Source organism: Chiloscyllium plagiosum, unplaced genomic scaffold (genome assembly GCF_037043375.1).
Source record: "Chiloscyllium plagiosum isolate Xiang-an unplaced genomic scaffold, Cpla_swu_hap1 HiC_scaffold_3, whole genome shotgun sequence".
Lineage (NCBI taxonomy): Eukaryota > Metazoa > Chordata > Chondrichthyes > Orectolobiformes > Hemiscylliidae > Chiloscyllium > Chiloscyllium plagiosum.
In genome coordinates, this window is record NW_028270141.1 from 161,574,843 (window position 1) to 161,587,362 (window position 12,520).

At 51.6% G+C, this 12,520-nt stretch overlaps 1 protein-coding gene across 1 annotated transcript in view; it reads left to right on the plus strand.

The window, feature by feature from the left end:
- Window positions 1-12,520, plus strand: part of klc1b (kinesin light chain 1b) — a 94,311-nt gene that overhangs the window by 20,956 nt on the left and 60,835 nt on the right. Inside the window, exons 8-9 of the mRNA XM_087976827.1 lie at window positions 317-384; window positions 7,396-7,504. Coding sequence (XP_087832953.1) covers window positions 317-384; window positions 7,396-7,504 — 177 coding nt within the window. The remainder of the gene's footprint in view (window positions 1-316; window positions 385-7,395; window positions 7,505-12,520) is intronic.

Sequence of the window (12,520 nt, forward strand, 5' to 3'; positions counted from 1 at the left end):
CATCCACACACTCTCTAATGAAGAAACATCGAGTGATCGGAAATCTAAAATTATCAATTTGCGGAGCATCCCATGGTATTTGAAGAAATCTGCAACTTGTACGATACCAGAGCAGAGCACCTCACCTATTCCAAGCAGAGAAAACCTGACCATCACAGTGGACAGAGATTGAGAGGTAAAGCTGGGTAAATCAGTGTATGTGTAAAAGCTAATGAAGTTTATATGAGGAATAGGGAATTGAGGGAAGTCCAATATAATGGGGAGAACTGAGCTACTCAGGAGGCTTCTCATTGGAAATGCTCTTGTTCTGTCACAGGGCAAACACAAGGACAGTGCTCCCTACGCAGAGTATGGTGGCTGGTACAAGGCTTGCAAAGTTAACAGGTAAGCCAAGACCAATCAGTGAATAGAGCCACCCTGTGGGGATAAGGAGGGCAGGGCAGGAGGGTGTGCTGTTTAACCACAGTGCTTCATACTCTCATACTCTAAACCTTCATTTAATGGCTGTATAGGAAATATTCAAGGAAGGAAGTTATTTGTGGGAAGAGGTTCTGGCCATCTAATATTGTGGAATGGTCTCTTCAGAAAGTGCCACCAAGGGTTTGTGATAAATCTCCAACAATTATTGTGGCTGATTGGAGAAATCAACTTGCCAACAGCAGTCAAGGAAATAGGTTCATAATATTTCAGCTCCCAAATTCGAAGCTGTACAGTAGGAGGTGAGAGTCAGGAAGGGGGTCATGATCTGGGTGGGTATTTATTATAGACCTCCAAATAACGGCGAGGAGGTAGGAGAGAGCATTTGTTGGCAGGGTAAGTAAGGCTGTGAGATTTCAATTCCCCCAGGATAGATGGGAAAAAGGTATACTGTGGGCGTGAAAGGGGAGACATTCCTGTAATGTGTGCAAAAGAATGTTCTGGAACAGTACATTTCTAGGCCTACCCAAGGAGGGGGACTGCTGGATCTGATCCTGGGAAATGAGGCAGGCAAGTGGAGAACATCAGAGTGGAGAAGTGTTGGGGAAATAGTGATCATAATATAATATGGTTCAATATTAAGTTGGAAAAGGATGAAAGCTAGTCAAGGATTAAGATCCCAGGCTGAAAAAGAGCCGATTGTCAGAGTCTATTGGTGGACCTGGAGTAGGTTGATTGGAAACACATTTGGGTGGATAAAAATGTGCATGAGAATGGGGATTTTCAAAAGAGAGAAGAATAGTGTGAGAGTGAGGTACATCACCCTGAGAAACAAAGGCAGGGCATCAAAAGCAAGAGTACCTGGATAGCTAAGGGTATTGGTGAGAAAATAAGGAAGAGAAAGGAGGCAAATAAAGCATTATCAGAATAATAATAGGAACAGAAATCAGGGAAAGTGTCTCAAATGCAGGAGGGAGGCTGAGGAAGGTTAGGAGGAAGTGTGAGGAAAGGACAGTAGGCTGTACTAAAATAAACAGCAACATGTTCTTCAGACATATTAATCGTCAAAGATTAGTGAAGGATGGAGTGGGGCCCATAAGGAACAAGCAGGGTAGGCTGCTCACTGAAGCCGAGGATATGGCAGACAGTACTAAATGAATACTTTGCTTTGTCTTTGCCAAAATAGAAGATGGTGACAATGGCTCAGTTGAAAATGTGGATGTTGAGAAACTGAGCAGTATAGTGATAGATAAAGAGGAGGCTAGCAGCTTTCCAGGTAGAGAAATCGCTGGGCCCAGATGGGATGCAGCCTGAGGTAAGGGAGCAAATCACTGAGCTGTTGATAGAAATTTTCCAGGCCCCTCTGAACACAGGATAACTCCCAAAGGATTACAAATCTGACACCATAGTTTAAGAAAAGGGGCAAAGGATAACCCAAGAAACTGCAGACCTGTCACCCTGACAGCAACAGTGGGAAAACGGACAGAGGCCAGGATACAGAATTAGAGAAAAATAAGTCAACATGGTTTTGTCAAGGGCAGGTCATTTCTGACAAATTTAACTGAGTTCTTTGAGGTAACGCAAGCGTTGGATGAGGATAGTGCTGTGGATGTTGTATATTTGGACTTTCAGAAAGTATTTTGTGAAGACTGACACAAAGTATTTATTAAGTTCTTCAGCTATTTCCTTATCTCCCATCACTAGCCTTCCTGCTTCAATTTGGAGCAGCCCAATCTCTACTTTTGCCTCTCGTTTGCTTCTTATGTTTTGAAAGAAACATTTACTATCATTTCTAATGTTACTGTCTAGCTTACCTTCATGTTTTGAGATTTGTAGCTCAGGTTGAGGTTTAGGATGTAGGTTTGCTCGCTGAGCTGGAAGGTTCACGTTCAGACGTTTCGTCACCATACTAGGTAACATCTTTCTATAAATAGAAACAGGAATCATCAATAATGCTTCATCCGGAGGCTCACTGAAGATGTTACCTAATAGAGTGACAAGACGTCTGAACATGAACCTTCCAGCTCCGTGAGCAAACCTATATCCAGCTTACCTTCATATTTGATCCTCTCCTTCCTTATTTCTCTCTTTGTTATGCTCTGTTTATTCTGGTAGTCTTCCCAATCTTCTGATTTCCCAGTGCTCTTGGCCACTTTATAGATCCTCTCTTTTTCTATGAAACATTTCCTGAGTTCCTTCATCAGCCACGGTTGTCTAATGCCCCCTCACCTCCAGCCGGATAATCTTCCTTTACTTTGGGATGTACCTCTGTACTGTGTCCTCAATTACACCCAGAAACTCCTGCCATTGTTGCTCTACTGGCTTCCCCGCTAGGCTCTGCTTCCAGTCGATTTTCGTCAGTTCCTCTCTCGGCCCTTGCAATTACCTTTATTTAACTGTAACACCATTACATCCGATTTTGCCTTCTCTCTTTCAAACTGCAGACTGAACTCTACCACATTATGATCACTGCCTCCTAAGTTTTCCCTTACTTTAAGATCTTTTATAAAGTCTTGGTCATTACGTAGCACTAAGTCCAGAAAAGCCTGCTCCCTTGTGGGCTCCATAACAAGCTGTTCCAAAAAGTATTCCATGAATTCCCTTTCTTTGGATCCACCGGCAACATTAGTCATCCAGTCCATTTGCATATTGAAGTCCCCCATGATCACCGTGACCTTGCCTTTCTGACATGCCCTATCTATTTCCTGGTATGTTTTGCACGCCTGGTCCTGACCACTGCTGGGAGGTCTGTACATAACTCCCACTATGGGTTTTTTGCCCTTGTGGTTCCTCAACTCCACCCACACAGACTCCACATCATCTGACTCTGTCATTCAGTGCTATAGGTTCAATTTCATTGTTAACTAACAAGGCAACTCTGCCCCCCTCAGCCCACCTCCCTGTCTTTTCATTAAGTTGTAAATCCTTAGATGTTTAACTGCCAGTCCTGAACCTCCTGCAACCACAACATAATCATTCGTGATGATATATGCTGTTAATTCATCTACTTTGTTGTGAATGCTTCGAGCATTCAGGAAAAGCACCTTAATGCTAATTTTCTTATCCTCATGATTTCCATCACCTCTAGTATTATGTCCTAAGTTATCCTTCCTTTTTGATTCATTCCTTGTCTGCATTGAACTTAAACCCTGCAACGTGCCTTATCTTTCCATTGCACTCCATACTGTTCCTTTCCCATTCCCTTGCCCCCCCGACTCACAAGTTTAAAGTCCTAGTGACCATCCTATTTATCCTTTGCGCCAAAACACTGATTCCAGATCGGTTCCCATCGGTACAGATCTCCCCAGTTCCAAAACTGATGCCAATGTCCCATGAAATGGAATCCCTGTTTCCCACACCAATCTCATAGCCACGTGTTTACTTCCCTAATTTTCTTATCCCTACGCCAATTAGCACGTGGCTTGGGCAGTAATCCAGAGATTATGACCCTTGAGGACCTATTCTTCAATTTCCTTTCTAGTGCTTGATAATCCCCAAACAGGTCCTCCTTCCTAGCCTTGCCTATGTTGTTAGTGCCAACGTGGACCACAACAACTGGATCCTCCCCCTCCCGCTCCAATATCCTTTCAAGCCGGTCGGAGATGTCCTGCACCCTGGCACTGGGCAGGCAGCACACCCTGCGGGACTCCCGATCCGGCTCACAAAGGATACTCTCTATCCCCCTAATTATAGAATCCCCAATAACAACTACTTGGCTTTTTGCTACCCCGCTCTTGAATTGCCCTCTGCACCATGGTGCCATGGTCAGCTGGCTCATCCAGTCCCTCATCCATACAGGGAGCAAGAATCCCATATCTGTTGGACAAGGTCAGGGGCTGAGGCTCCTGCACTCCTGCCCCTCACTTACAGTCACACTCTGTTGTCCCTGATCACTAACTGAATGTGAATTACTTAATCTCCCAGGTGTGACTGCCTCCTGAAACAAAGTGTCCAGGTAACTCTCCCCCTCCCGGATGTGCCGCAGTGTTTGAAGCTCAGATTCCAGATCATCAACTCTGATCCGGAGTTCTTCCAGCAACCAACACTTGCTGCAGATGTGGTCACTGCCATTCACAATGGGACCAGCCAGCTCCCACATCATACAGCTACAGCACATCACCTGTCCAGCCATCTCTGCTTAGTTAATTAACGCCGACCAAATATCGCAACTCAATCAAGTCCCACCTGCCAGCACCCAGCCCATAGGATTGAGTTGACAGATGTGTTCCCCAGGGATCAATGCTGGGCCCCCTGTTTTTTCTGATTTATATAAACAATTTGGAGATGGGAGTTGAGTGCAAAGTCTCTCCATTTGCAGATGTTACTAAACTAGGGAGAAAAGTGAATCGTGATGATGACACTGAGTAACTTCAGAGTGACATTGACAAGTTGACTAAATGGGTAGACACCTGGTAGATGAATGCCAATTCAGAGAAATAAGAGGTATGCTGGTAGAAGGAACATGGAGAGACAATATCGGTTCATTGACACCACAGGAGCAGAGGGACCTCAGGGATCATGTCCATGATTCTGTGAAGGTGGCCAGGCAAGCTGAAAGAGCTATTGGGAAGGCTGATAGGATCATTGGGTTTATAAATTGACGCATAGAATATAAAAGCGAGGAAATGATCTCTGCCAGTCATTGGTCATAGCACATTTGGTGTATTGTGCTCACCTTAGCTCAGGAAGGATGTTAAAGCCCTAGAGAGAGTTCAAAGGGGATTTACTGGAATGATCCCAGAAATGAAGGATTTCAGAGATAAGGACAGATTAGAGAGATTGGGTTAATTGTCCTTGGAGCAGAATAGAATATGAGGTGCCTAACTGAGGTGTTCAAGATTATGAACAAGTTTAACAAAGTACAGAGAGTAACTAGGTGGCACTATTGCAAGACTGTTAGCAAGTGGCGAGGAGTGAGATAGAGAGTTGTTAGGATTTGGAATGCACTGCCTGGGAGAGTGGTGGAGAGGGATTCCATTGGAGGGTTCAAAAGAGAGCTGGATATACTTGAAAGGGGGGAAGGTGGATGGCAATGGGGACTGGCTGGGTGGGTCTCTGAGGGGCTGGAGTAGATATGGTGGGTCAGTTGGTCTGTCATGTATTTTTTTTTTAAACTGTGGTTGTATTTTATGCCAACCAGAGAACAAAGTGTTCTGGGCCCGGCAGTGACGGGGGGGTGGGGGGGGGGGGGGGGGGGGGGGAGCGTTCTGGGCCTGGCAATGACGGAGGGGTGTGGGGGTGGGGGGGAGCATTCTGGGCCTGGCAGTAACAGGGGGTGGGGTGGGGGGGGGAGCGTTCTGGGCCTGGCAGTAACAGGGGGTGGGGTGGGGGAGGGAGCGTACTGGGCCTGGCACTGATGGGGGGGGGTGGGGGGGGGGGTAGGGTGGGGGAGCATTCTGGGCCTGGCAGTGACGGGGTTGGGGTGGGGGAGCATTCTGGACCTGGCAGTGACTGTGGGGTGGGGGGGAGCGTTCTAGGCCCGGCGATGACTGTGAGGGGTGGGGGGGGGTGCGTTCTGGGCCCGGCGGTGACTGGGGGAGGGCGTTCTGGACCTCGCAGTGACTGGGGGAGGGCGTTCTGGGCCTCGCAGTGACTGGGGGAGGGCGTTCTGGGCCTCGCAGTGACTGGGGGAGGGCGTTCTGGGCCTCGCAGTGACTGGGGGAGGGCGTTCTGGGCCTCGCAGTGACTGGGGGAGCGCGTTCTGGGCCTGGCAGTGACTGGGGGAGGGAGTTCTGGGCCTCGCAGTGACTGGGGGAGGGTGTTCTGGGCCTGGCTGTGACGGGGGCGGTGGGTGGGGGAGGATGTCCTAGGCCTGGCAGTGACGGGGGGGGGGCGGTGGGTGGGGGAGGGCGTCCTGGGCCTCGCAGTGACTGGGGGAGGGCGTTCTGGGCCTGGCAGTGACTGGGGGAGGGCGTTCTGGGCCTTGCAGTGACTGGGGGAGGGCGTTCTGGGCCTTGCAGTGACTGGGGGAGGGCGTTCTGGGCCTGGCTGTGACGGGGGCGGTGGGTGGGGGAGGATGTCCTAGGCCTGGCAGTGACGGGGGGGGCGGTGGGTGGGGGAGGGCGTCCTGGGCCTGGCAGTGACGGGGGGTGTCGGTGGGGGAGGGCGTCCTGGGCCCGGCAGTGACGGGGGTTGGGTGGGGGAGGGTGTCCTGGGCCTGGCAGTGACGGGGGTTGGGTGGGGGAGGGTGTTCTGGGTCTGGCAGTGACTGGGGGAGGGTGTCCTGGGCCTGGCAGTGACGGTGACTGGGTGGGGGAGGGCGTCCTGGGCCTGACAGTGACGGGAGGCTGGGTGGGGGAGGGCGTCCTGGGCCTGGCAGTGACGGGGGTTGGGTGGGGGAGGGTGTTCTGGGTCTGGCAGTGACTGGGGGAGGGTGTCCTGGGCCTGGCAGTGACGGTGACTGGGTGGGGGAGACGTCCTGGGCATGGCAGTGACGGGGGCTGGGTGGGGGAAGGCGTCCTAGGCCTGGCAGTGACGGGGGGGCTGGGTGGGGGAGGGCATCCTGGGCCTGGCAGTGACGGGGGGTGGGTGGGGGAGGGCGTCCTGGGCCCGGCAGTGACGGGGAGTGGGTGGGGGAGGGCGTCCTGGGCCCGGCAGTGACGGGGGGTGGGTGGGGGAGGGCCTCCTGGGCCCGGCAGTGACGGGGGGAGGGCCTCCTGGGCCTGGCAGTGAAGGCCGGCGTTTGGGTTTGGGAGGAGCCTTCTGGGCCTGGCATTAGAATAGTGAGATCACTGTTTGGTAGGAGTCATAATAACGTGACTGGCTGCGGAAAGAGGTGTGGGTCTAAACTGATCACTGAACTGAAATTCATGTCATTAAATCTGAAGACTGATCTGGGGAATTGGGATAAAGGGTGTAAAATGACTGATGTGGTGCTATTTCAGAGCCCTGAGCTAACCTGCTGCTAATGAGACAAAAATATTCTGAAGTGAGGAGGTAATACCAGCCTGCTGAATAAAACTTAACTCTTCATCTCAGTCCTACAGTCAACACCACACTGAGAAATCTGGGAGCATTGTACAGACGACAGGGGAAGCTGGAAGCTGCTGAAACCCTTGAGGAATGTGCCACCCGATCCCGCAAACAGGTAATTCACATGTTTCACTGTATTAGATATAACCACACCAGTACTGTACCCCAGTGTTATACCACGACAGACCCGTCCCCACCACTACTGTACCCCAGTGCTATACAGCAACAGACCTGTCCCCACCCCAGTACTGTACCAGTGTTATACAGTGACAGGCCTGTCCCCACTAGTTCTGTACCCCAGTGTTATACAGCAACAGACCTGTCCCCACCCCAGTGCTGTACCCCAGTGTTATACAGTGACAGGCCTGTCCCCACCCCAGTACTGTATCCCACTGTTATACAGTGACACACCTGTCCACACCCCAGTACTGTAACCCAGTGTTATACAGTAACATACCTGTCCCAACCCCAGTACTGTACCCCAGGGTTATATAGTGACACACCTGTCCCCACCCCAGTTCTGTACCCCAGTGTTATACAGTGACACACCTGTCCCCACCAGTACTGTACCCCAGTGTTATACAGTGATACACCTGTCCTCACCCCAGTACTGTACCCCAGTGTTATACAGTGACACCCGTCCCCACCCCAGTGTTATACAGCAACAGACCTGTCCCCACCAGTGCTATGCCCCATTGTTAGACAGCGACAGGCCTTTCCACACCCCAGTACTGTGCCCCAGTGTTATACAGTGACAGACCTGTCCCCCACCTGTACTATACCCCAGTGTTATACAGTGACAGACCTGTCCCCACCCCAGTACTGTATCCCAGTGTTATACATTAACACACCTGTCCCCACCACTACTGTACCCCAGTGTTATACAGCGACAGACCTCTCCCCACCCCAGTACTGTACCCCAGTGTTATACAGTGACAGACCTGTCCCCACCAGTAGTGTACCGCAGTATTTTACAGTAACACACCTGTCCCCCACCCCAGTACTGTACCCCACTGTTATACACTGACAGACCTGTCCCCACCCCAGTACAATACCCCAGTGTTATACAGTAACAGACCTCTCCCCACCCCAGGACTGTACCCCAGTGTTATACAGTGACACACCTGTCCCCACCCCAGTACTGTACCCCAGTGTTATACAGTGACAGACCTGTCCCCACCCCAGTACTGTACCCCAGTGTTATACAGTGACAGACCTGTCCCCACCGGTACTGTACCCCAGTGTTATACAGTGACAGACCTGTCTCCACCCCAGTTCTGTACCCCAGTGTTATACAGTGACAGACCTGTCCCCACCGGTACTGTACCCCAGTGTTATACAGTGACAGACCTGTCCCCACCCCAGTTCTGTACCCCAGTGTTATACAGTGACAGACCTGTCCCCACCGGTACTGTACCCCAGTGTTATACAGTGACAGACCTGTCCCCACCCCAGTTCTGTACCCCAGTGTTATACAGTGACAGACCTGTCCCCACCCCAGTACTGTACCCCAGTGTTATACAGTGACAGACCTGTCCCCACCCCAGTTCTGTACCCCAGTGTTATACAGTGACAGCCCTGTCCCCACCCCAGTAACGTATCCCAGTTTTATACAGTGACAGGCCTGTCCCGACCCCAGTAACGTATCCCAGTGTTATACAGTGACACACCAGTCCCCACCCCAGTACTGTACCCCAGTGTTATACAGTGGCACACCTGTCCCCACCGGTACTGTACCCCAGTGTTATACAGTGACAGACCTGTCCCCACCCCAGTTCTGTACCCCAGTGTTATACAGTGACACACCAGTCCCCAGCCCAGTACTGTACCCCAGTGTTATGCAACGACAGACCTGTCCCCATCCCAGTACTGTAGCCCAGTGTTATTCAGTGACAGACCTGTCCCCACCCCAGTAACGTATCCCAGTTTTATACAGTGACAGGCCTGTCCCGACCCCAGTAATGTACCCCAGGGTTATATAGTGACAGACCCATCCCCACCCCAGTCCTGTACCCCAGTGTTATACAATGACACACCTGTCCCCACCCCAGTAATGTATCCCAGTGTTATACAGTGACAGACCTGTCCCCACCCCAGTACTGTACCGCAGTGTTGTACAGTGACAGACCTGTCCCCACCCCAGTACTGTACCCCAGTGTTATACATTGACAGACCTGTCCCCACCAGTACTGTAGCCCAGTGTTATACAGTGACAGGCCTGTCCCCACCCCAGTACTGCACCCCAGTGTTATACAGTGACAGACCTGTCCCCACCCCAGTACTGTATCCCTGTGTTATACAGTGACAGACCTGTCCCCACCCCAGTACTGCACCCCAGTGTTATACAGTAACAGACCTGTCCCCACCCCAGTACTGTATCCCTGTGTTATACAGTGACAGACCTGTCCCCACCCCAGTACTGCACCCCAGTGTTATACAGTAACAGACCTGTCCCCACCCCAGTACTGTATCCCTGTGTTATACAGTGATAGGCCTGTCCCCACCCAAGTACTGTACCCCAGTGTTATACAGTAACTTACCTGTCCCCACCCCAGTACTGTAGCCCAGGGTGATACCGTGACAGACCTGTCCCCACCCCAGTACTGTATCCCTGTGTTATACAGTGATAGGCCTGTCCCCACCCCAGTACTGTACCCCAGTGTTATACAGTAACTTACCTGTCCCCACCCCAGTACTGTAGCCCAGGGTGATACCGTGACAGACCTGTCCCCACCCCAGTACTGTATCCCACTGTTATACAGCGACAGACCTATCCCCACCCCAGGACTGTACCCCACTGTTATACAGCGACAGACCTATCCCCACCCCAGTACTGTAGCCCAGGGTTATACAGTGACAGACCTGACCCCACCCCAGTACTGTACCCCAGGGTTATACAGCGACAGACCTGTCCCCACCAGTACTGTACCCCAGGGTTATACAGCGACAGACCTGTCCCCACCAGTACTGTACCCCAGGGTTATACAGTGACAGACCTGTCCCCACCAGTACTGTACCCCAGTGTTATACCACGACAGACCCGTCCCCACCACTACTGTACCCCAGTGCTATACAGCAACAGACCTGTCCCCACCCCAGTACTGTACCAGTGTTATACAGTGACAGGCCTGTCCCCACAAGTTCTGTACCCCAGTGTTATACAGCAACAGACCTGTCCCCACCCCAGTGCTGTACCCCAGTGTTATACAGTGACAGGCCTGTCCCCACCCCAGTACTGTATCCCACTGTTATACAGTGACACACCTGTCCACACCCCAGTACTGTAACCCAGTGTTATACACTAACATACCTGTCCCAACCCCAGTACTGTACCCCAGGGTTATATAGTGACACACCTGTCCCCACCCCAGTTCTGTACCCCAGTGTTATACAGTGACACACCTGTCCCCACCAGTACTGTACCCCAGTGTTATACAGTGACACCCGTCCCCACCCCAGTGTTATACAGCAACAGACCTGTCCCCACCAGTGCTATGCCCCATTGTTAGACAGCGACAGGCCTTTCCACACCCCAGTACTGTGCCCCAGTGTTATACAGTGACAGACCTGTCCCCCACCTGTACTATACCCCAGTGTTATACAGTGACAGACCTGTCCCCACCCCAGTACTGTATCCCAGTGTTATACATTAACACACCTGTCCCCACCACTACTGTACCCCAGTGTTATACAGCGACAGACCTCTCCCCACCCCAGTACTGTACCCCAGTGTTATACAGTGACAGACCTGTCCCCACCAGTAGTGTACCGCAGTATTTTACAGTAACACACCTGTCCCCCACCCCAGTACTGTACCCCACTGTTATATAGTGACAGACCTTTCCCCACCCCAGTACAATACCCCAGTGTTATACAGTAACAGACCTCTCCCCACCCCAGGACTGTACCCCAGGGTTATACAGTGACACACTTGTCCCCACCCCATTTCTGTACTGCAGTGTTATACAGTGACACACCAGTCCCCACCCCAGTACTGTACCCCAGTGTTATACAGTGGCACACCTGTCCCCACCGGTACTGTACCCCAGTGTTATACAGTGACAGACCTGTCCCCACCGGTACTGTACCCCAGTGTTATACAGTGACAGACCTGTCCCCACCCCAGTTCTGTACCCCAGTGTTATACAGTGACAGACCTGTCCCCACCGGTACTGTACCCCAGTGTTATACAGTGACAGACCTGTCCTCACCGGTACTGTACCCCAGTGTTATACAGTGACAGACCTGTCCCCATCCCAGTACTGTACCCCAGTTTTATACAGTGACAGCCCTGTCCCCACCCCAGTACTGTACCCCAGTTTTATACAGTGACAGCCCTGTCCCCACCCCAGTAACGTATCCCAGTTTTATACAGTGACAGGCCTGTCCCGACCCCAGTAATGTACCCCAGGGTTATACAGTGACACACTTGTCCCCACCCCATTTCTGTACTGCAGTGTTATACAGTGACACACCAGTCCCCACCCCAGTACTGTACCCCAGTGTTATACAGTGGCACACCTGTCCCCACCGGTACTGTACCCCAGTGTTATACAGTGACAGACCTGTCCCCACCCCAGTTCTGTACCCCAGTGTTATACAGTGACACACCAGTCCCCAGCCCAGTACTGTACCCCAGTGTTATGCAACGACAGACCTGTCCCCATCCCAGTACTGTACCCCAGTGTTATTCAGTGACAGACCTGTCCCCACCCCTGTAACGTATCCCAGTTTTATACAGTGACAGGCCTGTCCCGACCCCAGTAATGTACCCCAGGGTTATATAGTGACAGACCCATCCCCACCCCAGTCCTGTACCCCAGTGTTATACAATGACACACCTGTCCCCACCCCAGTAATGTATCCCAGTGTTATACAGTGACAGACCTGTCCCCACTAGTACTGTGCCCCAGTGTAATACAGTGACAGACCTGTCCTCACCCCAGTACTGTACCCCAGTGTTATACAGTAACAGACCTGTCCCCACCCCAGTACTGTACCGCAGTGTTGTACAGTGACAGACCTGTCCCCACCCCCATTTCTGTACCCCAGTGTTATACATTGACAGACCTGTCCCCACCAGTACTGTATCCCTGTGTTATACAGTGACAGACCTGTCCCCACCCCAGTA